General features: G+C 54.1%; 1 protein-coding gene across 3 annotated transcripts; it reads right to left on the bottom strand.

Annotated features, from left to right (window-relative positions):
* Positions 1 to 8,311: 8,311 nt before the first annotated feature.
* Positions 8,312 to 21,633, bottom strand: PRKCD (protein kinase C delta). 3 transcript variants are annotated; one of them, XM_028479385.1, is made up of 17 exons: positions 21,500 to 21,633; positions 20,164 to 20,363; positions 18,793 to 18,853; positions 18,458 to 18,620; positions 18,325 to 18,356; positions 17,076 to 17,161; positions 16,690 to 16,819; positions 15,930 to 16,030; positions 14,777 to 14,873; positions 14,500 to 14,597; positions 14,161 to 14,334; positions 13,774 to 13,865; positions 13,146 to 13,208; positions 11,996 to 12,134; positions 11,654 to 11,842; positions 10,930 to 11,058; positions 8,312 to 8,788 (listed from the first exon to the last, which is right to left on the bottom strand). In XM_028479385.1, the coding sequence occupies exons 1-17, from the start codon at positions 21,612 to 21,614 to the stop codon at positions 8,630 to 8,632; spliced, it is 2,028 nt and encodes a 675-aa protein (XP_028335186.1). In that variant the 5' UTR covers positions 21,615 to 21,633; the 3' UTR covers positions 8,312 to 8,629. The 3 variants fall into 3 exon arrangements, with proteins under 3 accessions (XP_028335186.1, XP_028335187.1, XP_028335188.1); XM_028479386.2 differs by lacking the exon at positions 13,146 to 13,208; XM_028479387.2 differs by lacking the exon at positions 8,312 to 8,788 and having other exon boundaries at positions 10,959 to 11,095.
* Positions 21,634 to 25,630: the final 3,997 nt, after the last annotated feature.

Genomic DNA, 25,630 nt, shown 5'->3' with positions numbered 1-25,630 from the left:
GTGTTGTTCATCTCTGTTTGTTTGTTCTTTAATTCTTCTAGGTCTTTGTTAAACATTTCTTGCATCTTCTTGATCTTTGCCTCCATTCTTTTTTCGAGGTCCTGGATCATCTTCACTGTCATTATTCTGAATTCTTTTTCTGGAAGGTTTCCTATCTCCACTTCATTTAGTTGCTTTTCTAGGGTTTTATCTTGTTCCTTCATGTGGTACATAGCCCTCTGCCTTTGCATCTCGTCTATCTTTCTGTGAATGTGGTTTTTGTTCCACAGGCTGCAGGATTGTAGTTCTTCTTGCTTCTGCTGTCTGCCCTCTGGTGGATGAGGCTATCTACGAGGCTTGTGCAAGTTTCCTAATGGGAGGGACTGGTGCTGGGTAGAGCTGGCTGTTGCTTTTGTGGGCAGAGGTCAGTAAAGCTTTAATCCACTTGTCTGCTGATGGGTGGGGCTGGGTTCCCTCCCTGATGGTTGTTGTTTGGCCTGAGGCGCCCCAACACTGGAGCCTACCCGGGCTCTTTGGTGGAGCTAATGGCAGACTCTGGGAGGGCTCACGCCAAGGAGTACTTCCCAGAACTTCTGCTGCCAGTGTCTTTGTCCTCACGGTGAGACACAGCCACCCCCTGACTCTGCAGGAGACCCTCCAACACTAGCAGGGTCTGGTTCACTCTCCTATGGGGTCACTGCTCCTTCCCCTGTGTCCCAATGCGCACACTACTTTGTGTGTGCCCTCCAAGAGTGGAGTCTCTGTTTCCCCCAGTCCTGTAGATGTCCTGCAATCAAATCCCGCTCGCCTTTAAAGTCTGATTCTCTAGGAATTCCTCCTCCTGTTGCTGGACCCCCAGGTTGGGAAGCCTGACGTGGGGCTCAGAACTTTCACTCCAGTGGGTGGACTTCTGTGGGGTATCTTTTTTGGTGAGTTCCAGTGTCTTCCTGTCGATGACTGTTCAGCAGTTAGTTGTGATTCTGGTGTTCTTGCAAGAGGGAGTGAGACCACGTCCTTCTACTCTGCCATCTTGAACCAATGCTCTATTTGTACTCATTCTTCAATCCAACTCAAGTTCTGAAATCAATAATGAGTCGTACAAGATTTGAGACATTCCTTTTTCATTTTCCTATGACTCATACTTCTTTCTTCCTGGCAGGGGGTGAGGGTACGAGGGGGAACTCTCCAAACTCTGGAACTCCACACTCTGGAGGCAGCCCTTTGGACCGAAATATTATATGTATCACTTAATTTAAATTGTGTATATAACAAGGTCCGTGAAAAAAAGGTCAATAAAATGTTAATATGTTTATATGAAAATGTTGGGATTTAGGGTGACCTTTACTTTGTTCAATGCATTTTATGTATTATTTGAAATTTGAAAAATAATACCAGTGTTGAAAATACTAAAAAAAAAAAAAAAAAAAAAAAAAAGACTTAATGGCCCACCAGTAGGAGGCATTTGCAGTCATCCAGATGGGAGTTGATGGTGGCCTGGGCTGTGATCATGGCAGAGCTGATGGAGTGGAGGGATAGCAATCAGGGATATTTAAAGAAAAATGCCACCAGATGGAAATACAACCTCTCCTATGACTCATACTTCTTTCTTCCTGGTAGTTTGTTGGGGCTGGGGTACGAGGAGGAACTCTCCAAACTCTGGAACTCCACACTCCAGAGGCAGCCCTTTGGACGTGCTGCCTCTCCACTTCTGGGTGGGTCCTAAGCAGAGGGCCCGCCCCACACTTGAACATCACCCCACCTAGCAAGAACTGGGACATTTGACATTCAAATTTTCTTTTTCATAATTTAAAACCACATGAGACCCACCTGCCACTCACATCAGCCTTAGACTCTCATTTTCCTGCTGTGGAGCCGGCTGATGGCCCAAAGCCCACAGTAAGGAAAGGGGAGACGGCCCCTGCTGCCAGGTCTGGAACCTACTCCTGACTCGCAGTCCAGGGCTCTTCACTCCATTCCCATCCAGGAAGATTGTGTCCCCTTTCTACAAGATTCCCGGACACTAGCCTGGGCCCAGCCATGCCTTGTACCTACAGCACTGTTGTGAGGCAAACATGCTCGGAGACATGGAAGATGTTCACAGAGTTAAGAATAAGAACAATAGTCTTAGATTTCCTGAGTACTCACTGTGTGCCGGGCTGCACGAAGAGTTTTCCAAGCTTCAGCCTCATAACAACACTGTAAAGCAGATATTATTATGCACAAGCTATAGGGGAGGAAACTGAGGCTCAGAGAGGGCAAGTAACAGTGGAGGGGTGGGACAGGCAGGTGTAGACCCAGATCTGACTTCAAGTCTGCATCCCACAGTTTGTCATCAGTGCTGCCACTTCCTGGCCCACGCTAGGTGAGTCTGAGTATGGCTCCAATATAAAAAGGAGCATTTGATATCCAGCTACTGCAAAACTGAGCCAGGGTTTAAAGACAATCTTTCTTTCATTTTTTAAACATACCTTGTTTCCAAACAGAGCGCTCAAGAACAATTAAGCTAACAAGATCCATTTTTAATGGAATGCAAGCATTTTGTGAAATGAGTTATTTCGAACTCATCATTGATGCAAAGTGGGTCTAATTGGCTTAATTTTTGAGACATTCCTTTTTCATTTTCCTATGAAAATGAAACTCATGATTTAAATCCAGGAAGTGGCTCAGAGAGGTTTTGCCAATACTATTGATGGCAGGTTTCTAAAGGTCTGTGGTTGGCCACAGCTGTCTTGCTCTTGAACCATGTCCCAACCCTCAGCTGGGACAGTGGGCCAATGCCACCTGCCAGCTGGAGGACATTGACTTCTGAGTTCCTGGGGTTTGGTCACCTGTCGCTTCTAATGTCGCAAGGCAGGACTGGCAGCCACCCTTGTTTTACCGACTCCTTACCCATGCCCCCAGAGCAGGGGGAGGGGAGCTCATGTCAGTTATTCACACCTTAGTAAGGAAGAAATTGGGGAAATGGGATTCTAATTGTGTGATGGATGCTAAGGAATGGGGTTGAGATTTGGGGCAGCCCAGAGGCCCTCTTAATGCCAGGGGAGCTGTCTAGATGTGTAACCTCCACATCTCTGAATCTCTTCAAAATGGTCGTCGGGCACCTCCTTGCTGGAATATTTGCCCAGGGACTAATGACAGGAGGCGGGTTAGGAACCGAGCACTATACCTGGCACAAAACGGTCCTCCCTGGGCCTGCAAGCCCGCCGGCCACCAGAGGGCGCTGTAGCTTCCCGGGGCCGCCGCAGGCTCCCTCCCTTAGGGCCCACCGATCTTCCGACTGTGCTGGGCGCTCACGCAGGGGTCCCAGGGTCCAGCGGTGGAGCCTTCCACACACAGGGGCTGGGCGGTACTGGCTGGCGACTTCGCCTTCCAGGGTGTGGCCCGCTCACAGCTGCATCTCCTTGCTCCAGGACGACTGGGCGAAATGCAGATTCCCAGATCTCAACCAACTGGCTCTCAATCCTGGTGCCCGTTGGACTGTGGGGAGCTTTAGCAATACTAATGTGGGGTCCCTTCCAGAGATCACCTACAACTAGATGCGGGGCAGCCTGGGCATCGGATTCCTATATACAGTCAGGGCTGAGACCTGGGGCTAGAACTTGGCATAAAGGATGTGTCTTATCAGTATGCTTTGCACGCTGACTGTGAGAGCCACTGCCTTAAAGGGATTGTGGTCTGCGCAGCCCATGCATTCATTCACTCATTCACTCATTCATCCTTCATTCCACCTTTGGGTGCCCTCACGAGCTGGCACATGGAACCACAGGGTGGAATCACTCTGAAGTTTTGGTTCTCTAACTTGCTCATCTTGATTCCTTGGCCCTGCACCACTTTCCACATCAGGAAAGTATTTAATCACCTCCCCAGGTGCTGGGTGTTCTGCTTGCTTCCAGTTTTTCCCAATTAATCCACAAGGTTGTGGGCATCCTGGGCCAGCCTCCTGGGGCCTGTGGGTGGGACTCCTCTGGGTAGCTCTGCTTGGGAAGGGGGATTGCTGGGTCATGGGGTGGGTGCATTTTAGGATTCATTCATTCATTCATTCCACGCCGCATGGCTTGCAGGGTCTTAGTTCCCAGACAGGGATCGAACGTGTGCCCCCTGCAGTGGCAGCGCAGAGTCCTAATCACTGGACTGCCAGGGAATTACCACATTTTAGGTTTTAATTGAAACTGCCTAGGTGCCCTCCCGCAGTCTGGTCAAAAGGCCCACGGGTTCCAATGTGCAGCTGACAGGCCCACTATCCTGAGCATGTTTCATCCCCTTGAGGGGGTGGGGTCACAGTGGCTGCTGTTTACTAAGCATGTACTGTGTCCTGAGACCATGGGATGCACTTACAGAAATCATCCTAGTCCACAAGCATCAGCATAGTTACACGCATACCTCGGAAATATTACGAGTTCAGTTCCAGACCACCGAAATAAAGCATGAGTCACAAAAAATTTTGGGTTTCCCAGTACATATAAAACTTATGTTTATACTATACTGTAATCTATTAAGTGCAATAACATTAGGTCTTAAAAAACAATGTACGTACCTTAATTTAAAAGTACTTTATTGCTAAAAAATGCTAACCATCATCTGAGCCTTCAGCAAGTTGTAATCTTTTTGCTGGTGGAAGGTTTTGCCTCGATGTTGCTGGCTGCTGACTGATCAAGGTGGTGGTTGCTTGAAGATTGAGGAAGGTGTGACAATTTCTTAAAATAAAACAAAAATGAAGTTTGTCATATCAAATGACTCTTTCTTTCATGAATGATTTCTCTGTAGTACACAGTGCTGTTTGATAGCATTTTACTCACAGTAGAAGTTCTTGCAAAATTGGAGTCAATCCTCTCAAGACCTGCCACTGCTTTATCAACTATGTTTATGTAATATTCTAAATCCTTTGTTGTCATTTCAATAATCTTCAAAGCATCTTCACCAGGAGTAGATTCCATCCCAAGAAACCACTTTCTTTGTTCTTTCATAAGAAGCAATTCCTTGTTCGTTAAAAGTTTTATCATGAGAATGCAGCAATTCAGTTACATCTTCAGGCTCTACTTCGAACTCTGGTTCTTCTGCTATTTCCATCACATCTGCAGGGACTTCTTCTACTGAAGTCCTGAACCCCTCAAAGTTATCCATGAGGGTTGGAATCAACTTCTTCCAAACTCTTCTTAATGTTATTTTGACCTCTTTCCATGGATCACAAATGTCTTAATGACATGTAGAATGGTAAATCTTTTCCAAAAGGTTTTCAATTTTCAGATCCATCAGAGGAATCACTATGTGTGGCAGCTATAGCCTTGTGAAATGTATTTCCTTTTTTAAAAAATAAATTTATTTATTTATCTTGGTTGCGTTGGGTCTTCGTTGCTGCGCGCAGGCTTTCTCTAGTTACAGCGAGTAGGAGCTACTCTTTGTTGCGGTGCGCAGGCTTCTCATTGCGGTGGTTTCTCTTCTTGTGGAGCACTGGCTCTAGGCGCATGGGCTTCAGTAGTTGTGGCACGTGGGCTCTAGAGTAGTTGTGGCTTGCAGGTTCTAGAGCGCAGGCTCAGTAGTTGTGGTGCACGGGCTTAGTTGCTCCGCGGCATGTGGGATCCTCCCGGACCAGGGCTCGAACCCGTGTCCCCTGCATTGGCAGGTGGATTCTTATCTTTTTGCGTTTTTCTTGGCTGCGCTGTGTGGCATGTGGCATCTCAGTTCCCCGACCAGGGACTGAACCCATGTCCCTTGCAGTGGAAGCGTGGAATACTAACCACTGGACTACTAGGGAAGTTCAGGTTAAGTTCTTATATGGGCACAGTTTGTGGTGCTGCAAAACAATTACAATAGTAACATCAGACATCACTGATCACCATAACAAATATAATAATTTAAAATTTGAATTATTGAGAGAATTACCAAAATGTGACACAGAAGCACAAAGTGAGCAAATGCCGTTGGAGAAATGGTGCCGATCGACTTGCTCCACGCAGGGTTGCCACAAACCTTCAATTTGTAAAGAATGTGATGTCTGCAAAGTGTAGTACAGCGAAGTGCAGTAAAATGAAGTCCGCCTGCATCCCCATTTTACAGTAAAGGAAACTGGAGCTCCGGGAAGTTGTCACTCACTGAGGTCACACAACTAGGGCCATGCAGGGTTTGAAACCAGGGGTATCTGACAGCAGAGCCCTGCTCCTGCCCCCAGGCCCTCCTGCATCTGTGTTTGCTTGGCTCTGAGTGTGAGGCCTGGTACACATTTCAGGTGGAGGCCAAGCTCACTGCTCTGCCTATACACCTACCTGACAGAAGGAGGGCCGTCTTCCAGACCCCCAGTTCCCAGTGAAAGCGTGGCTCTGGGCCCAGCCACGAGAGGCATTTCCTGGGCCACCCGTCAGGCCTGGTGCCTACGCAACTCTGGGAACAGGCCTCGAGCCGCACAGCTTCCCAGGCAGTTTGGCAGCATCCCTGGCAGCTGCATCCCCGTCCCCTAGGCTTTGCCCAGCCCCATGGGGTACCAAGCATCAGTCTCTGAGGGGTTCCCCAGAGCCGGGAGCTCCAAGAGCCAGTAGGGAGTAATGGTCCTGTTTTACAGATGAGGAACTGAGGCCTAAGGAAGAAACTCGTGGTGGTTACAGTGTGTGGGTAGCGGAGTAGAACTCACACTTCTGTTCTTCCCGCCACCCTCCACAGCCTCTGGCTGAAAAACGACTTAGTCTCCCAGCCCACGCAGGAGGAAACAGGCTCTGGCTGCATGGCTCTGCCTTGGAGCTGCAGGACGATGGAAGAGGCTCTGAATTCACTCACCAACTGTAGTTCTGTTCTAAACACAATCTGGACCACCCCGGGGGCTTCTGGGGCCTGTGCAACAGAAGTAGGGAACAGGGCTCCCCAGGCTCCTCCTCTGGGCTCTCACAGTCCCAGCATTCCCCAGCACAGTCCATGTCACGCTGTGTCTCCCCCACCTGACTGTGAGCCCAAGGGGACAAAGCCCCACTTCTGGGGCTTTCGCTGCTGGACGCAGAGCAGGGAGTCAAGTGTTTCCCGAGAGGACAGCAGGTGGAGAGGACAGGGGGACACTTAGGTCTCTCTGGGGAGGGTTCGGACCCCAATTCCCGCAGCACCAGCCCCCCCTTATCCGGCTCCTCTCCAGCTGTGGAAACTTGTACCTCAGCCCAGAAAAATGAACTTGCTGGAAGTCAGCTGCTTGGCTGCCAGGGCCAGCCAATCTGGCGCTGGGGGCACCTCGCTCACCACCAGGGACGAGGGCCGGGGGCTGGACCAGAGGGGTTGGAGGGAGGGCCCTGCCTGAGGCCTGTGCCCAAAGAGAGGTGGAGAGGAAGAAACAGGAAGCTGACAGCGGGTGTTGAAGTGGTGGGGACAGAGAGCTGCACGCTCAGGGGGACACCGGCTGCCACCAGTTTCCTCGCTGCACACGGGCACACTAAGCAAGTCTCTCAACCTCAACCTGGCCACTCGGCATTTTCTCACTTTTTTCTCCTACCCTGCTCCCCTCCCTGTCCCCAGGTAGGAAAGAGCTCCTGAGATATAGATTCTAGAACTCAGACACAGACTCCTCTGTGGCACGGGCAGGGACAGACATGAGATGAGGAGTTACACCAAGTACCGCCTTGCTTTGTCCCCATTTTACAGATGAGGAAACGGAGGTTTCAAATGATTAAGTGACATCTTAAAAGCCGTATCTTTTGGCTACTCTGCGATTTGAATCCAGAGCTGTCTGAAGCCTGAGCTGTATTTCCGTCCTCTCCCCTGTCCTCCTCCCCAGTCTGGGCTGGCCTTGACGACTTTGCTCACATCTCCCGGCCAAACCTTGCACTGTCCTGCTTTTCAGCGCTCGCCCCCACTCTTCTGAGATAGACTCTCTGCAGCTGGTCCCACCTCCTCCCATCACCCCACAGAGACACCTCGGGCTCCCTCAGCCACCCAGAAAATTTTTCTGCTTTTGGCCCAGGGCCCTAGAGCCAGAGGAAACCCATAAATACAAACACATTTGCATGAAAGCCCAGGGGTCTGCATCTGCAGCTAACAGCTCGGTTTAACTTCCAAGACAGAGCTGCCAGAAGTGGAAGCAGCAGCCACCAGCTTCCTGGGAGAAACCTGTCCCGACAGCCAGGTCGGTATCAGTTGGTGTTTATTTAGACACACAAATAAAAGAACCTGGTGGTTCAAACAGCTTGTACTCCTTTTTTTTTTTTTTTTTTTTTGGGTGGGGGTGGTGGTGGGGAGGGTGTGTGTCATATATATAATATATATATTTTTTAAAAGATCAACGTATCACCAGTCCCCCACATTTTTCTCTACTGAGCAATATATACAGCATATATATATATATATATAAAACATATTTTTTTCAATAGATAACTACATTCAAGTAATGAAACACAGGATTTACAATTTCCCTCTGAGGGCAGAGGAAAAGCAAATTCACATACAATTCACAGAGGAAGTACCATGAAAGCCCAGCCAGACAGGAGCTAAGGCCTCTCTGGGGGAGAAGGGAGACAGGCAGCAGCAGAAATTATGACAATCACACTGCTGCTTATCGTGGGGGACAGGCAGGTGCCGATGAAGTGGGAGGCCCTGCCTGCTCTGCCTGGGCCAGGTCAGCAGGCCGTGCTGGCTGACCCAGGCTCCCTGGCTGGGGTGGGTTGGGGGCACATGTCTGGCAACCTCAATTTTCCAGGAGCCTCTCGAATTTGGGGTTCACAAAGGAGAAGCCGGCAAATGCTGTTTGGTCCATGGAGTCGATGAGGTTCTTGTCGCTGTAGGAGAGGCGCGGCTTCTCGTTCAGGAACTCCTGGTCGAAGTTGTTGTAGTCTCCAGGGGACCTCTGCAAGCAGAAGGCAGGGGTGCGTAAGCGGGACCCAAAGGGCAACCTTGCAATGGGTTCCCGACATTCCGGGGACCCATTCCTGGAGCCATAATCCCTGTTGGGCTGGGCCAAGCCAGAGCTGTCCTTATTTAGAACAGAAAAGGGAGTCTTTCAGCTGGAAGGTGGATGCTGTTACCAATGGAATGAGGGAAGCCAGCAGGGGGCCTGGAGGAGGAAAGGTGGGCACCCACCCAAGCAGGGCTCTAGAAGACCACAGCCCTGGGCCAAAGCCCACCCACCACCTGTTTTTGTAGGTCCCACAAGCTAAGGCTGGCTTTTGCATTTTTAAATGTTTAGGAAAAAATCAAAAGGAGAATAACACTTCACGACATGTGAAAATTAAATGAAATTCAAAGTTCGGCATCCATAAATAAAGTTTTATTAGTACCCAACCACACCCACTCACTGACATACCGTCTATGGCTGCCTTGAGACTATCTGGCCTGCAAAGCCTAAGACATTTACTATCAGGCTGTTCACAGGAAAAGTTTGCCAACTCTCTGCCTCTGAATGTACAATGAAAGGTTGATTGAAAGAGGTCTTAAGCTGGTGGCCCTCAGGCCAAACTGAGCTGCAGGTACAACCATTTTGACTAGCCATGGGTTTTAATGGCATTAAATGGCAATATTTTTAAATTGGGCAATTTGACATAAAAATCCTGGTTTCTGGCTTCTTTGAAAACTGACAGAGCAGAGCAGCCCTGGGCCCATTTCCTGGCACGTCCGCCCACTCTTGGTGCTGAAACCCGCTTGGCCAGCTCATCACAGGCCCCACTTCCCACTGACAGGGGCTGCCGATCAGCTGCCTGGTGTTATTTAAAATCAATCTATTCCTCTTTCTATCAAAAGCGAGACACTGAAAGTAGGCTGTGTGATTTTCCTACAGCTGGCCTGGCCTGGTAGTGACGTGCCCAGGGCAGGAGGCACTGAGTTTGAGATCCCTGGAATGGGGGAGTGCTCTGCGGCTTCAAGACACAAACACGGGGGAACATTACACAGGCTGCTCAGTGGGAACAGCGTGTCCTGACAGAGGAGGGGAAGCAAAGGAGAGAAAGGGGAAGGGAGGAAAGAGCTGCGATCAGAGAAGGGCCACAGAGTTCAACTTCTGAGAAGTCCAGCCTGCCTCTGCTCTCCTGCTGGCTCCTTGGCGGCTTCTCTAGATTCTAGGCCTTTATGCAAACCATCCTTCCTCTACCTGGAATACCTCCCATCTGCCCTTGGCCTGGCCAAGCTTCCCCAGCCCTGCCGACATCCCATTTCCTCTCAGACCCACTCCAATCTCTGCATCTTGGGCACCTGCCCACAGACCCTCCCAATGGCAACTGACTGTGTGTGGCCTCGTGACATGTCTTGTACTGCTGTCATTTATCATAAATGACCATCAGTGTGCAAGTTTCCTACCTCTCTGAGGAGCTGGGGCCCCTCTAGCTCTGGGACTGGGCCTCCCACTTCGCTATGCTGCCTGGCACAGTGCTCTGCACTCAGAGGGCACTCAGCATTTCCGATATTTTTTGGAAAATGGACTGGATAGATGGGTAGATGGAGGGAGGGGGGGCCTTAACTCTGATCCCCAAAGCATACTCCCCTGCACACAGTGGGTTGTTTTTTTTTTTTTGTTTTTTTTTTGTGGTACGCGGGCCTCTCACTGTTGTGGCCTCTCCCGCTGCGGAGCACAGGCTCCGGACGCACAGGCTCAGCGGCCATGGCTCACGGGCCCAGCCACTCCGCGGCATGTGGGATCTTCCCGGACCGGGGCACGAACCTGTGTCCCCTGCATCGGCAGGCGGACTCGCAACCACTGCGCCACCAGGGAAGCCCCACACAGTGGGTTTTAAAGAATGTATGCTAAAGGGTGGCTGGATCCACTGTCACCAATGTTTGTTGAATGACTGACTGAGGAGAGATGGTGAGGATACAAGGGTAGAGGCTGTGGCTCAGTGTGCCAAGGAGGTTGGGAAAGCAGATTTGCTAGAAGAGGGAGAGGAGGAGAGCATGTGAATGATGCAGGAGAGAGGCAGTGCAAAGCAGGAGGAGTCCACCCCGGAAGGCAGTGAGGGACAACACTGAGTGGGCAGCCCCCACTGGAGTGGGATCACGTACCACTCTGGGCTTGAAGGGCGGCTCCACTGCACGTTTCTCCAGCAGAGCCCAGTTGATGGTCTTGAAGAAGGGGTGGATTTTGATGTTCCCTGTCACTCCCAGCCTCCTGGCTGTATCCCGTTCAAGCAGCTGCAACGCAGCAGGGAACCTGGTTAGCACCCGAGGGCTGTAGGAAATGGGAGCCTCAGAAAACCCCCAAGCAGGCCGAGGGGTGCCCAGGCTGGTCCAGCCCAGCCTGGTGTCACAGCCCAGGGCCTCTGGGGCTGAGAAGTCCTCTCTGGCCTCTGGCCCCAGGTCCGGTGGAGAAACAGGACGTGGACTGGGGCTGCCAGGACTCTCAGCTGGTGGGACTTGTGAGTAAAAGCAGTAGCCCTTATTGGGTGTTTACCATCTGCCTGGCATCATACATTTATGTTTTTTTCCCCAAAACTCTGTGAGAAAGGTTCTCTTCTGGCCTCATTTTGTAGATAAGGAGATAGACTCAGAGTTTAGCCTAAGGTCTATCTGTCTTCTGACCCCAAGCCCATCATTGCCAGGCCAGGCTGATTCAGTGCAGGGAACATAGACAGGAGGTCCCAGGAACGTGGCAGGAGAGTGACCCCCCAATGTGTTAGGACCGGAGCACTGGTGAGGCTGCCATCCCTGAGACAGGAGGCTTCTGGCATTCCCGTGACCTGGCATCTGCCAGCTCCTGCCCCTGCCAGCCCAGCCCAGGGGCTCCTACCTTCTCCAGGATGTCCTTGGACTCCCTGGTGATCCAGCGGGGATAATACGGTGAGTCCACACGGATGGACTCGAAGAGTTCATCCTCATCGTCACCGTGGAAGGGGGACTGACCAATGAGCATCTCATAGAGAAGGACTCCGAAGGACCACCAGTCCACGGAGAATGAGTACTTCAGGCCCTGCAGGATCTGGGGCAGAGGGGGTGCCGGAGATGAGGCGGCCCTGGAGCACAAGCCCCGGCCAGCCCTCCTCAGCCTCTCGGCTGTGACTCGGACATCGCCACCCACCCCCTGTGGAGACAAGGTGTCGGCCAGAGGCGGGGCCAGGAGGGTGCCACTCACCTCGGGGGCGATGTAGTCAGGGGTGCCGCAGAAGGTGCTGGCCTGTTTGTCCCCGAACATGTTCTCCTTGCACATGCCGAAGTCAGCAATCTTGATGTGGCCGTCCTGGTCCAGCATCACGTTGTCCAGCTTAAGGTCCCTGTGGGGAGTGGACAGGAAAAGAGTCGTTAGGGTCCAATTCCCCTCCTCCCTGTAGTCCCCTCCCATGTCCCCAGTGTCAGCCCGGAAAGCCTAGGACTCTCTCCAGGGGACGAGGGAATGAGGAAGAGGAGGGGAAAGAGGTGCTAACAACAGGTGCTTCCTGCAAGCCGCCCACTGTGTGCTGGACACACACCATCCTACTTCCCGAAGCCCAAAATGAGGCTCAGAGAGGTGGTATCACTTGCCTAGGGTCACCCAGCTAGTCAGCTGTGGAAGCGCCCTGGATTCAGGTTTGTCCGACTCCACAAGGGCAGGGAGCCCATCTATTTTATGTAGGTAGTTGAGTAGATAACTTAGGCACACGGTAACAAGCACCAGAAAAGCAGAGCAGCACAAGGCCCACCTTCCACTAACCTCGCTTGCCAGGCCCTCCCTAGACTGAGTCCAGGCACGGACAGCACATTACAACGTGCATCTCACGCCACTTTTTAAAGCCTGGCCCCTAACATCCAATATGCACTGTCTCATGGATTGGTTTTCCACTTGACAACATACCTTGGGATCATCCCACAATAGTACACACAGCACGGCCTCAGCCTTTCGGATGAGTACATATTAATCCATGGCAGGATGGGACTGTCATTTATTGGGTGAGAATTTATGAAACCAGACCCCATTGGTGGAAGCTCAGAGTGCTCAGTTGCAGCTGCAGAGGGAGACCGACGGCTCCGAGGGAGGGAGACACCATACCAGTCAGTGCTGCACTCCCGCCAAAGGTGTCGAGTATGGGCAGGGAGTTCCCAGTCCCTGGAGCTGTGCCAGCCTCAGTTTAGGGGCCACAAGGAATTGTAGCAATGGAGTAAGTGGTTTAAGCAAATATCCAACTAAAGACAGACTCCAAGAGGACATGGGGCCACAGCTGGACCGGGATCCACTCAGAGCATTTCAGAGGATATGATGGGGTTGGGGCCTCCCCTCCTTAATACCCCCCACCTTCTGATCCCCGCACCTGTAAATGACCCCTTTCTGGTGTAGAAACTGTAGTCCACAGACTATCTCAGCCGCATAAAACCTGGATGAGACACACACACACACACAAAGTGTCCTGAGATTTCTGTGAGCAGCCCCTGCTTCTTCCTGGGTCTTCATCCCCAGCCCCAGGGACAGGAAATGCTGAAAATAACTCCACGGACAGCCTGGTCCTGATCAAGCACATCTTGTATCAGGCAAGTAGGGGCTGGTAGCCAAGGTAGAAAAGAAAATTGTGAAGAAAAAAGCTCCAAATGAGACAATTCTCTGTCCTAAGAGTGTATGCATTAATACAGATCTGCCTATGTGCACATACACAGTCTGAGGGTGGATGCTAGTTTGGGGGCCACCCACCTGGGTCCTGCATTGTGCAGGATCACCCACCCGCTGAGGCCCAGGGAGGGGACAGGACCTGTCATGTCTAGGTTGTGTTCCCAGCCACAGCTCACCCCTCACCCCTAGCTTCCCACACGGGGCAGGGGATGGCCCTGGCCACCCCAAGTCTCTCCAACCCCAGCTCCAGCCCAGGCTAGCTTCACCAGGGGGAAGGAAGAAGGAATGGAAGGCAGATGGGCAGAGGGCTCTTCCCCCAACAGGGCCTCGCGTACGTGGCACGGTAGAGCTCGAAGCGGCCTTTGTCCTGGATGTGATACATCAGGTCACCCCCATTGAGGAACTCCATCACAAAGAACAGGTGGTCCTGTGGGGGGAGGGTGGTGAGCAGAGGCACAGAAAGTGGCAGGAAGCTCCCTCACTGAGGACCACTAGGGGCAAGCCCCAACAGGAAGCAGGGGACTTCTGCTCTGGCGGATGTGAGGGGGGAAGAACGGCCCTGCCCTGAGGAGTCTGAGGAAGGGGGACTCAGCCTTGCCTTAAGTGGTCTGAGGAAGAAGACTGGGCCCTGCCCTGGAGAATCTCAATGGGAGACATGGCCCTGACCTGAGCAACTGAGGGGGGCTGTGGGCCAGGGGCACTGATAGTGGGCGGGCCGGCACCTTGGTCTGGAAGGTGCAGAAGAGATGGGTGAGAAAGGGATTCTCCCCAGAGAGCGCCAGCACCCGCTTCTCCACCATCGTGCACTCCACGTCATCATCGATCAGAACCACGTCCTTCTTGAGGGCCTTGATGGCGAAGAATTCTTTTTTGCCCTTCAGCTCTGCGAGCAGCACCTGACAGATGGACAGGGGTGCTGAGCAGGGGAGGTTCGGACCAAAGGTCAGGGCGCACGGCCCAACCCAACCCGGAAGCACCCAGGGAGGGTGGGAAGCCGGTGCCCCTTGGCTACCGAGCCCAGGTCCCTCGGGCTGCCTGCCCCAGGGCCATGGGGCCCTCACCTTCCCGAAGCTGCCTTTGCCCAGGACCTTGATGAAGGTGAAGTTCTCAATGCTGCACTTGGTGCTGCTCTCCCAGATCTTGCCGTAGGTCCCAGTTCCTGCCCGAGAGACAGCTGCTTCAGACTCATGTGTCATGTCCAGAGGGTGGTCCTCCCCTGCTGGGTCCCTCCCCACAGAGGTGCCTCCTCTCCAGTTGCACTCAACTGTGTGGAGAGGCTGGGTCCCATGCTGGCGTGGGGGGTAGGGGCTTTCCTGGAAGGAATGGGCACAGCTTCACCTGGGACATCATCTCCAGAGACTCCTGCCTTCTTCTCAAAATTCTGGTAGATCCCAACAGTCTCTGCAGTCTCGGAGTCCGACCTCCGGGCAGGTCTCTGGAGGGGGTAGGGGTTGGGGGGCCAGAGGTCATACCATGGTCAGAACTTCCAACCCAGAGGGAGGACCCCAACCATCCATAACTCCACCCTCAATACCAATGGGGGACAGCAGGGGCAGAGCCCGGGACCCCAGGTGGTGCATGTGCATGTACACATGTGTGAACAAGTGCGCACACACACACACACACACACACACACACACTTCTGGCACAGAGACGCCTCGGTGGTCTGGAAGGCACTGATTACAAACAAAAGTTCTGGAAATTGAACCCTAACTTCCCAACCACTTACTCAATAGATTTTTATTTGTGTTGACTTCACTAGTCTTTTTTTTTCCTCACTTGTGATAGATTCTAGAATCTTAAAGTTCTGTGGCCTCCTTCAAGCTCCACCCATACCCAAACACACACACACAAAACATATACACACTGGACTTCCCTGGTGGCGCAGTGGTTAAGAATCCACCTGCCAATCCAGGGCACACGGGTTCGAACCCTGGTTCAGGAAGATGTTACATGCCGCGGAGCATCTAAGCCCATGTGCCACAACTACCGAGCCTGTGCTCTAGAGCCCGCGAGCCACAATTACGGAAGCCCGCGCGCCTAAAGCCCGTGTTCCACAACGAAGAGTAGCCCCTGCTCGCCACAACTAGAGAAAGCCCACATGCAGCAACAAAGAGCCAACACAGCCAAAAATAAATTAATTAATTAAAAAAAAAAGTAAAGGAGGAAAAAGATTTTAGGTAAACTCTTTAAAAAAAAAAAAATATATATATATATATATATACACACACATACAGGCTTTATTTAATTCCAAGTGTTCCAACATTTCAGTCATCCAGGTTCACTCTCGGGAAAAGCATTGCTTAAATTACTAATTTCTTAGGAGAACATGCCCACCACCCTCTAATGTCCAATCCTTGAACTGGATATTCCAGAAGTAGGGTCTTATGTATAAACACCCCTCACTGCAGTTCCCCAGGAGTGGGCATGAGCCCTGACTCGTCCCCAACCCTGCCACCCTCTGTCCAGGGTTCCCACAGTGCCTGCCCACCTGGGTGACTTGGTTCAAGGCCTCGGCCAAGAGCTTCTGGTTGATGCCACAGAGGTTGGCCACCTTCATCTGGCACTTATGGTGCACGTTCATGCCACAATCTGGGGTGGGAGAGAAGCAGAGCCATCAGGGCCCCCGCCCAGGCAGGCAGCCAGCAGGCTCCAAGAAAACTGTCCCCTTGTCCCAGGCCCAGCCAAGAGCAGGGAGGGATGGAGGAGAGAGCAGGAGAGAGGAGGGCTTTTGGCAGGGTCTGCTGGGTTTCCTGCCTTTAGAAAAAGATGTATCTGAAGCCATCACGAGCACCTCAAATCTTTCATTATTTAAAGAAGAAAAAGAAAAAACAAATGTCTGGGACAAGCTAGACAAGTCACTTTTCCTCCAGACGTCTCTCGTTTCAGTGAAGCCTGAGGTGGGGGAGGGCCTGCAAGGGGCACGAACTGAGCTGGTGTGAGACGGGCCCTGGCCGAGGAGTACCTTCCGCCTGCTTTCCCCTCAGTGACTCTCTGGGGCCAACTCGACTCTAACGCCTGTTTTTATACTTGAGGACGTGGAGCTCTCAGCGGTGGGGCCACCTTCTGATGGTCACACAGCAGTAAATGGCAGAGTCAGTCGGGCCAGTGGGGAGGGGCCAGGAGGCCTCACCCACGTGAGAGTACCCAAGCGAGGGGGCAAAGGCAGCCTCAGCTGGTCTCAGCTTCCGGGGTCCGGGTGGGCCCCCCTCCCACTTCTGCCAGCAGCCCCCACCCTAGCCAGCACGCACCTTCACACTTTAATCCCTGCTTCACCAGCCCCCAGAGCAGGCTGCCGCAGTGGTCGCAGAAGGTGGGGCTCATGTAGTTATAAACCTTGAACCGGTGTGGCATGTCAATGTTGAAACGTTCTTTCTGGAACTAGGGGTGCGGGGTGTCACAGGTCAAGGGTCACATGCCAGCTCCAGCCCCTTCCTCACCCCCTAACTCTCCCTGACCCAACCCCATGCATGGCAAGATCCCCAAGAGGGCTCCGTAGGGACTGGGAAATGCAGGGATCCCAGGGGCCAAGCCAGGGGAAGGAAGGAAGAAGGAAAACGGGGAGGAAGGGTGAGCCCACAGGGAAGGGGTAGGGAGAGCTAGAATCCCTCCCGCCCTGCCCTGGGCCAGGCCTCACTATGGTGTCCCGGCTGTTGGCTGCAGTGCCCGTACACCGGCCAATGATCTTGTCAATGCATTTCTTGTGGATGGCAGCGTTGCATTCTTGAGGAGGCCCAGGCCCAGGAGGGGGACGGGAAGGCCCCGGAGGGGCAGAGTCTGTGAGCTGACACCCCCCCGGCCCAGTCCTGCCCTCCACACAAAGCCCCCGTGCTCCCCGACCGCCCACACCCTCACCACACGGAGCCCTCGGCCTAGAGCTTGATTTTTCTCTCCTCCGGTCAGTCCCTGTGGGAGGAGTCTGGGAAGGATGGGGCGGGGAGGACAGGTCGATCTGGGGGGCTCTCGGAGGTTAGGAAAGGCTCAAGGAGTCCGGTGGGCAGGGAGGGGGGCATGGCAGTGAGAGAACTGGAGCCCTCTTTGTGGCTCAGGACAGCAAACAGCTCTTAAGCTCTCTCACCCACACCCACACCCACACCCACCCACACCCACCCCCCCACACCCACACCCACACCCACACACACACACATTGACAGATGCACCCCAACACAAAGGCACTCAGATACACGTACACAGCATGTATAATGACAAACCTTCTTACACAGAATGCTTACCGGGCACCAGCCACACTTAAAATACAGCTTTACATATTTTATCCCATTTGATCTTCACAATGACTCTATTGTCCCTATTTTACAGATGAGGAAATTGAGGCACAGAGAGGTTAAGTAACTTTGTCTAAGGTCCTACAGCTAGGAAGTGGTAGAGCTGGGATTCAGACCCAGGCAGGCTGGCTCCAGAGCCTGTGCTCACCACCACTGGTCCACACTGCCTCATGCATGCACCGACGGCCGTAGAGAAGGGTGTGCTCATACGTGTGTACCAGATGCACACAGCTCTCAACAGAAGCACACATGCAGCCAGGGATGTGCTGGCAAAGGTCTAATAGCCTCTCTGTGGGGAAAGAGCCCCGATGTGCAGCACTGGCAGATTCTGTGTACATACTCCACCAGGGCCTATTTCAGGCCGCCAACGTGATGTCACTGAACGGAAAGCGCTGGGAAGAGACACGCCGGCTCCAGCACTCACTGACGCAGCCGCCGTCCACACACACACTACCACATGGAAAGCCTCACGTGCACACACTCAAGCACAGGCTTCATCCAGACACAGCGTCCCAACACAGGGACACAGGCCTCTCTGTGAAGGCACGCAGGCACATGCGTGCACACACATGTGCATACAGACCGGGCTGTGGAGACACTTACGCCTGCACTTGTAGCCTTGCTTGTTGAGACCCCTGAAAGGTAAGTGCCCAGCAGGGTGAGTGAGGGGAAGCACCGGGGATGGGGGCCATCCCTCCCTCACCTACCCCACCCCAGCGGACACAGCCAGTCTCACCAAACAAAGTCTCTGCACACAGAGCAGAAAGTGGGCTGTCCAAAGAAGGTGGCGATAAACTCGTGGTTCTTGATGTAGTGAATTTTGGCCTGTTTGATGGCTCCACGGCGGTTCATCGTTGGGAACTTGGCCCCGTCTTCACTCCGCATTGACTGCTTGCAATCTGGGGGCCAGGTAGCAGTGAAGTCAGCCCCAGCCCACGGGAGGGGCCACACCCCTTCAGCCCCTCCCAGGGCAGTCCTGGACAGAGCGCCAATGGAGGCCGCTTCCCTAAACTTCCGTTCTGGCTCTGGCCTCTGAACTTCCGTCCCCAGCCCAGGTAGGGAGGGGCTTACCTATGTCTTCCAGGAAATACTGCACAGACATCAACACCTTGGCCTGGGGTTGCAGGTCCAGCTGCAGGGGTGAGGGTGGGGGAGTCAATGAGGCGGGCCTGGGCCAAGCCAGACTCAGAACCCGCCCCCATGGTTGGTCCCTGAAGGGCCAGGGAGTCCCGGCAGCCTAGCCAGACACCTGTCTGCCCAGAGTGGGCAGAGCCCCACCCCTGAGCCCCGTCCCCAGCCCTCACCCAGGGGTATTATTACATTTGGGGAAGTAAAAGGATCCAGCCCACACCCAGCTTGGCCACATGGCTCCGGGAACAGAGTGGGAAGGGAAACTCCCCACCCCCAACCCCGGCTGCCCGCTTCACAGGATCTTAGAATGGAGGCACCGCATCCCCCCACACATGCAGACACACAGACACATGCATACTGACACAGGGTGCTGGTTCTCTCTCTCTCCCTCTCTCTGTCGGGGGCTCTATCTGTCCAGTCTCCTCACACAGACTGGCTTGTCCTAAGGGCAAGACCCTCAGCTCCCCCAGGGCCTGGTGACTGACAGTGTCCCTTGGGGTAGTGGACAGAGAGCACAACAGGAGTCCCTGCCTGATTCTTCAATGGTGGGTGCAGCCCTGGGTCAACCTCTCTTGGCCCAGTTTCTTCACCCCTCACTGGAGGCTGAGTAGAGTCTCCATGGTCACAAGTCTTTCCTGGTGGGGACATCTTGGCTGCAGGAGCCCACATGTAACCCCAGGGGGCAGGGATGCCCTGCCAGCACTGACATCCTGTAGCCACGAGGGACATATGGCCACGTGTGCGTGCAGAGTCCAGGTTTCAGCAGGTGAGTGGCGGGCCATAAGCCTTCTCCTCCCTGACCCGCTCTGCTGTGGAAGATCATAACTGGTGTTCCCTGATGCCTGCCTGGGTTTGGAATATCTGTGAAGATTCCAAACAGAACTGAGAACAATGGGGTTCTCTGAGAAGGGGGACCTGGTGTTGGGGCTAGGACCCACCCTTTCATACAGCTTGATATGTTTTACTATGTGCACATCCTGCCTTTGCAAAATTAAAAGGGAAAAAAGCAGCTGTAATACCAAGGAAGGCTCTCTTTAGCACCGCCTACGTGCCAGGTTCTGCAGTAAGCCCTTTGCAACCAACTCTCATTTCATCAGAACTGACCCCACCGTAGGTCTTTTAGTAGTTTCTCCTTTTACAGATTCAGAAACAGACTCAGAGAGGCTAAGGGTCTGATGAATCGCAGGACCAGGATTCGAACACAAGGTGTCGGCTACGGAGCTGCCCCAGTGGCCAGGAGTGGCCAGGTGCCCTCAGCCGTACCCGCTCACTTTGCCCACACACATGCGTGACTGTGGCTGTGCCCCTCACCCAGAACTCGGCCTTGCCATTGTTCTTCTTGCAGCGCTCGGCCAGCACCGACACACCCACTGTCACCTCGGACACTGGCTCCTCCGCGGCTCGCATCAGCACGATCTGGATGACGCGACCTTCGTAGATGTGGGCATCGAACGAGGACTTCCACTCGGGGTACATGGTGGGCTTCTTCTGCACCAGCGTCTTCCCACGCTCTGCAACGGGCCAGGAAGACAAGGTCGGGCTAGGGACCCTCTGTGCCTCAAATCCCGGGCCTTCCCACAGCCTTCCATCCTATGGAATCTGCCTGCTCTCTCCCCCAGGGCCCAAGTCTCCACTCCTCAGCCCTCAGGACCATGCTCTGCTTGCCTCACCAGCCCCATCTCACTCACAATCCGCATGAGAGCACAGAAACGCCGGCAGTTTCCCCAGGGTGCCCTGCTAGGTTCCACCCTGGGCCTTTGCTCCTGCTGTTCCTTCTTCCTGTGACTCTCTTCCTCCAGCCCCTCTTAGATGTCACCTTCCTTTAGACATTTACTCAGTGACACTGCCACAGGCTCCCACATGCCAGCCATGGTGTTGGAGGCAAGGAACATGGTACCTGTCCTCCTAAAGTCCCAGTCCTGGGCAGAGACATGAATCAGTTTACCCCTCAAGTGAACATTAAATCACAGCTGTCATGAGACTGAAGAGGGTAAGGTCACTGGTTCTAGACCCGCCCATGGTCAGGTGGCCTGCCCCAACCTAAGGGTCAGGGAAGGCTTCCTAGAGGAAGGGACAGCTCAGCTGAGATCTAAGGGATGAACCAGGGGTTCACCAGGTGAGGGCAGAAGCAAGAAGGAATGGCGTGAGATGTTTGCTTCTTCCAGGATGACCTCCCTGACTGCAGCCTGGGATGGTTCCTCATCTGGACTTCCCTATCACAGGATTCACTGTCTGGCTCCTCCACCAGACTGTGAGCCCCATGAGGGCAGGGCCTGATCAGCCCTGGAGCATGGCAGTGTTCTCAGTGCCCAGCACAGGGCCTGGCACAGATGGACATGTGGAGCTCCTGCAGGGAGCCTGTTCTTGGGTGAAACAACCAGTGGGGAGGAGCCAGAAGCCCTGAGCTCCACAGAAGGTTCCATGTAGCCAGTGCAGGAGGTCCTACAGGCAGTGAGTAGCCTCTGTTGTCCTGCATCGCAAGCTGAGCTGGGCAGGGAGACGAGGACAAGGAAGAGAAGGATCTCTCAGAGGCTCTGGGAGAACAAGGCACAGTCCCTTCCATTGCCTCCTCCTGGCCCTGGCTTCCCCGCCCCACCGGCTGCTGCCAGTGCCTGCAGCACAGGTAGGGTCCAGCCTACAGCCCTACCTGTGCTGAGTGCCTCCTTCATCCTCACAGCACAGAAGGGCTGGCTTGCCTCATCTGCGGCCTGCAGGGAGCCCAGCTCGTAGGAGTTGAAGGAGATGCGCAGGAACGGTGCCATGCTGGGGCTTGCAGCAGGGCTGTGGAGACAGAAGGTGTGAGGCGGGCAGCAGGGACAGCCCTGGGAGGTGGTCAGGTATCCGCTCCCCCCAGGGCTCCCACAGCATTGAATTTGGCCCACATGGTGCTTAAAATGCACTAGTCCTAGTTGCCACCATTAAAATTGAGAAGTTTTATGTAAGACTAGATTGGTGGCCTCCCTGGTGAAATTGGAAGGTGCGACATCAGGCCTACTGAGCAATATCTGGCTGGCACTGCCCCCTTTGTTGGGCACCCCTGACAGTTGACTCCAGTTCAGAGGCCCCCTTCCACTTCTCTCCAAATCCTATCTAGGCCCTGGAGGCGTGTGAGCCTGTGACTCCCATGTCATTCATTTGGCGAGTCATTCAATGCCTCCTTTAATACCCAATGGCTGTTACCTAGTATGTGCTGGCCATAGCACCTTGGCGCCAGCCAAGATGGGCAGGACAGCACCCCTTCCTCCCTGTACCCTGCCCCATGCAGCCCTCCTTGGTTTTCAAAGTTTGTTTTTTGCTCATAACTACCCAGGCAGACAAGTAGGGCCAAGACAAGTAGCAGGGCCAAGATGATCACCCCCACTTTTCAGATGGGAAACCGAAATCCTGAGGTTAAACCAGAACCCAAAGCTGGGATTCTACTAATTGAGCACCCACTTTGTCTGGGACCAGGGTAGTGAAAGGCCCCACCCACATCAGCGTGCCTGACACTTCTGAACCTGAGTCTCTTGGGGTCAGGCGCTCTCGCCTACCTGGAAGTTTGTCCACACTTTCAGACTAAGTTTTTCCAAATATAAAACTACTTTAATGTCGAATGTAACGCTGACTTTGCTTCTTAAACCACACAGGTTGGCCCCACACGCCCCCATTCCTCACAGTTCCTCAAATCGAGGATCACTACGGGTGGCCCTGAAGGTCTTTCGGCTTGTCCTTGTGGAGGATGCTCAGCTGTGCAAGCCCACAGGTGTACACTTGTACACCTGCACAGACACTGGCTCCGGGCCTAGGCCCCACAGGAGGGAGCTCCACAGCCGAGGCTGCAGGAACGCTCACTAACGTTCATCCCCATATAAACATATTTGCTCCATCCTGAACATAAGCCGGCACGGAGGCAGACTCAGACACGCACCCCTACCCACACACGCGCCTGTGTGCACAGGCAACAGCCACCCTGGCCCTGGGACAGCTCCCCCAGCTCCTCCACATGGCCACAGAGTACCAGCCAGGCCTGCTGGCAGCTCCAAGCCCAGATGAGCTCACAGGAAACACTTGCCCTCAGCCTACAGCCCAGCCCAATGGCCCGGCCAGTCCTCTGAAGCCTGCAGCCAGAGTAGAGGGGAGGGACCATGCGGGGCAGACTCCACCACGTCCTCTGCCCGGGCCAGGCTCCTACTCAGAGGGAGTGAGAGTGGGTGTGTGAGCTCACGTCTGAGACCAGACAGGCCAGCCACAGTGACCTCTCAGCAGGCAGGGAGGGAAAGCCAGCTGTGGGCGGCTGCTGCTTCCTCCCGGGGCCCAAGCAGGCATGAGTGTGCAAGCTGGTGTTGGGGGGAGGGGGGCGGTATGTGTGGGTGTGAATGCACAGCCATGCAGATGTGTGTGCCTGTGAGGACGTGTGAGTGGGTGGCAGGTAGTGTGCGCTCAGCCAATGTTGAAGTGGACAGCGAGCTGTGTGGGCCTGGCTGGGAGCGTGCGTAGGAGCCTGGGTGAGTGTCTCAAACTTCTAGGCAAAAGGACATCGTGCCCCTCCTGCCACCCTGTGTCGTCTGGAGGTCCTTCTGGACCCCCTGCACAGCACACACTTGCCATGTGTCTGCATCTGCGTTCCAGGGCCTGACCCCCGGCAGAAGTGGCTCAGCCTCGTGCTTCCCAATAGGGTAACCTCGAGACCAAGGTGGGGCCGTGATGAACTTCCTGAGTGTCTCAGAGGATGAGGGGGCAGGTGGGCAGGGACAAAGGAGGAGCAGTTGTGCTGCAGGGGGCTGGGCTCCTATGGGAGAGGGGGTCAGGGCAGCCCTGGGTGGCAAAATGACAGTCAAGCTGCCTGGGTATAAGATCCTATCACCCACACTGCCTTGGCTGTGGGACTCTGTGGGTCACTTGGCCTGAGTCTCAGTCATCCCCATCCTCCAGATGAGGGACAGTCCCTCGCTGCAGGGTTGTCACGATGATGAGAACTTGTATAGGACGAGAGCCAACACCAACCCCACAGCCTCAGGGCGGGGGCCTCTTACCACTACAACCCCTTCTTGCTAATAGCACCCCTCTTTCATCTGTGCACCTTCCTTCACCGCTTACAGAGTACACTCACATCCCCACCACGCCGCCCCCCGTAGCCTGGGAAGACAGTCCTGATAACTGACTCTACCTCTCGGGGAAACCAAGTCTCCAGGAACAGAGCTGCTCATCCTGGAGTAGCAGGTGGGCCCAACACCTACCGGCCAGCTCCTCCTCCGCCCTTCCCCCACCTCCCCTCGGGGCCCAGTCCAGGTGGCCCATGGGCTCCGGGTCACCCAGCAGGAGCCGTCCATGGACCACCCAGGGCTGTGAGGCAGAGACAGGATCATCAGCCTGCCCTCCAGCTCTGCAGCACACTCGGAGCAGTTGCTGTTCGCAGTCAGTTAGAAGCCACCAGAGGGAAAACCACAACCACAGCAGGCCCCAGTCCTGGCCCCAAACCTGCACAGCCAGGCCGCAGCGCCGGGAGAGAGAGGACCCACGGGCTGCCCTGGGGCTACTTGGTAGTAACCCTAGGGTTAGGTCACCTAGCCCCAACTACCTAGGACTAAAACTAGAGCATGGGCCCTGGCCAGGTTCTATCACCTCCTCCACCTCAACTGCACCACCTGAACCCCCAGAGGAAGACAGGCACCACGAGCTGGCATCTTCTTCCATTAATGGCCATGTGACCCTGAAAGAGGTCTTGGGCCCCTGCACACCAGGACCCCCTGCACAGCAGAGCCAGAGTTGCCCACCTACCTTGCAGAGCATCTGAACACTGGTGGGAAGGCCAGGGTGTAAAGTGACAGCACAAAAGCAAGGTGGGCCAACTATTTATAGCCCCCATGCAAATTGGCTCAGGCCCACAGGCCCCAAAGGAAGGCCACTGGCTCAACCTCATCCCCACTCTGCAGGGCCACGGAGGTGGCAGGGGTTGGACTCCACACAGGCCTCCATGGGGACCAGCTCCTTGGAGCCAGCTGAGGCCAGCCAGGCCTTTCCCAACCTCCTGTGGGCTCGAAGTCTCTGCTCTCCTGCTTCTCTAGCCCACAGCAGAAGCAGCCCTGTGAAGCAGAGAGCTCCAGACTTGGGAGTCAAAGGGCCTGGGTGTGAATCAGTACCCTCACTTATAAGAAAGATCATCCTCCTCTGAGGCCAACATACACCAGACCAACCTTGTAATGGCATTAGCTCACTTTATCCCTGTGCAGGTCCCAGAGGTGGATATTTTACTGATGAAGAAACAGGCTCAGAGAGGCTAAGTGACTTGCCCAAGATCACAGAGCCAGTAAGTGGTAGAAGGAGGACCTGAATCCAGGCCTGCCTGACGTTGCAGCCCACATTCTTCTGGTATGCCACGTCAGGAAGAGGAGATGAAGGGCAAGAAGAGGCAGAGGTAGAGATAGATAAATGTGCAGGGAGCAATACACACAAACACACCCATGAGGACAAAGTAAAAAAGAAGAGGGGTGAGGGCACCAGGAGACAGGTCCCCTGTGCTTGACCACCCAACCCCCTCCAGGCTGGTCCTAGGTCTGACCTTGGGGACCCCCCGCTACTGTACAAAGAGGGTGGTACAGACCCCTGAACTGCTATTTTTTCTCCTGACCCAGCTGTTTGGGATAGACTCCAGTTCTTAAAACCTGGGGAAGGTCTGGCTGCATCCCAGCCCCAGGAGATGAGGGCTTGCTGGCCCTGCTCCCCACCCTGCCCTAGACCAACAGCCCAGAGGTACGGAAAGGCAGGGCCGGGCCAGACCAGAACAGGCAGCCCACTTCCT

This window comes from Physeter macrocephalus, chromosome 18 (assembly GCF_002837175.3).
Source record: "Physeter macrocephalus isolate SW-GA chromosome 18, ASM283717v5, whole genome shotgun sequence".
NCBI classification, from domain to species: domain Eukaryota; kingdom Metazoa; phylum Chordata; class Mammalia; order Artiodactyla; family Physeteridae; genus Physeter; species Physeter macrocephalus.
Note: the sequence above shows the minus strand (reverse complement) of the source record. Positions and strands in the feature narration are given on the sequence as shown.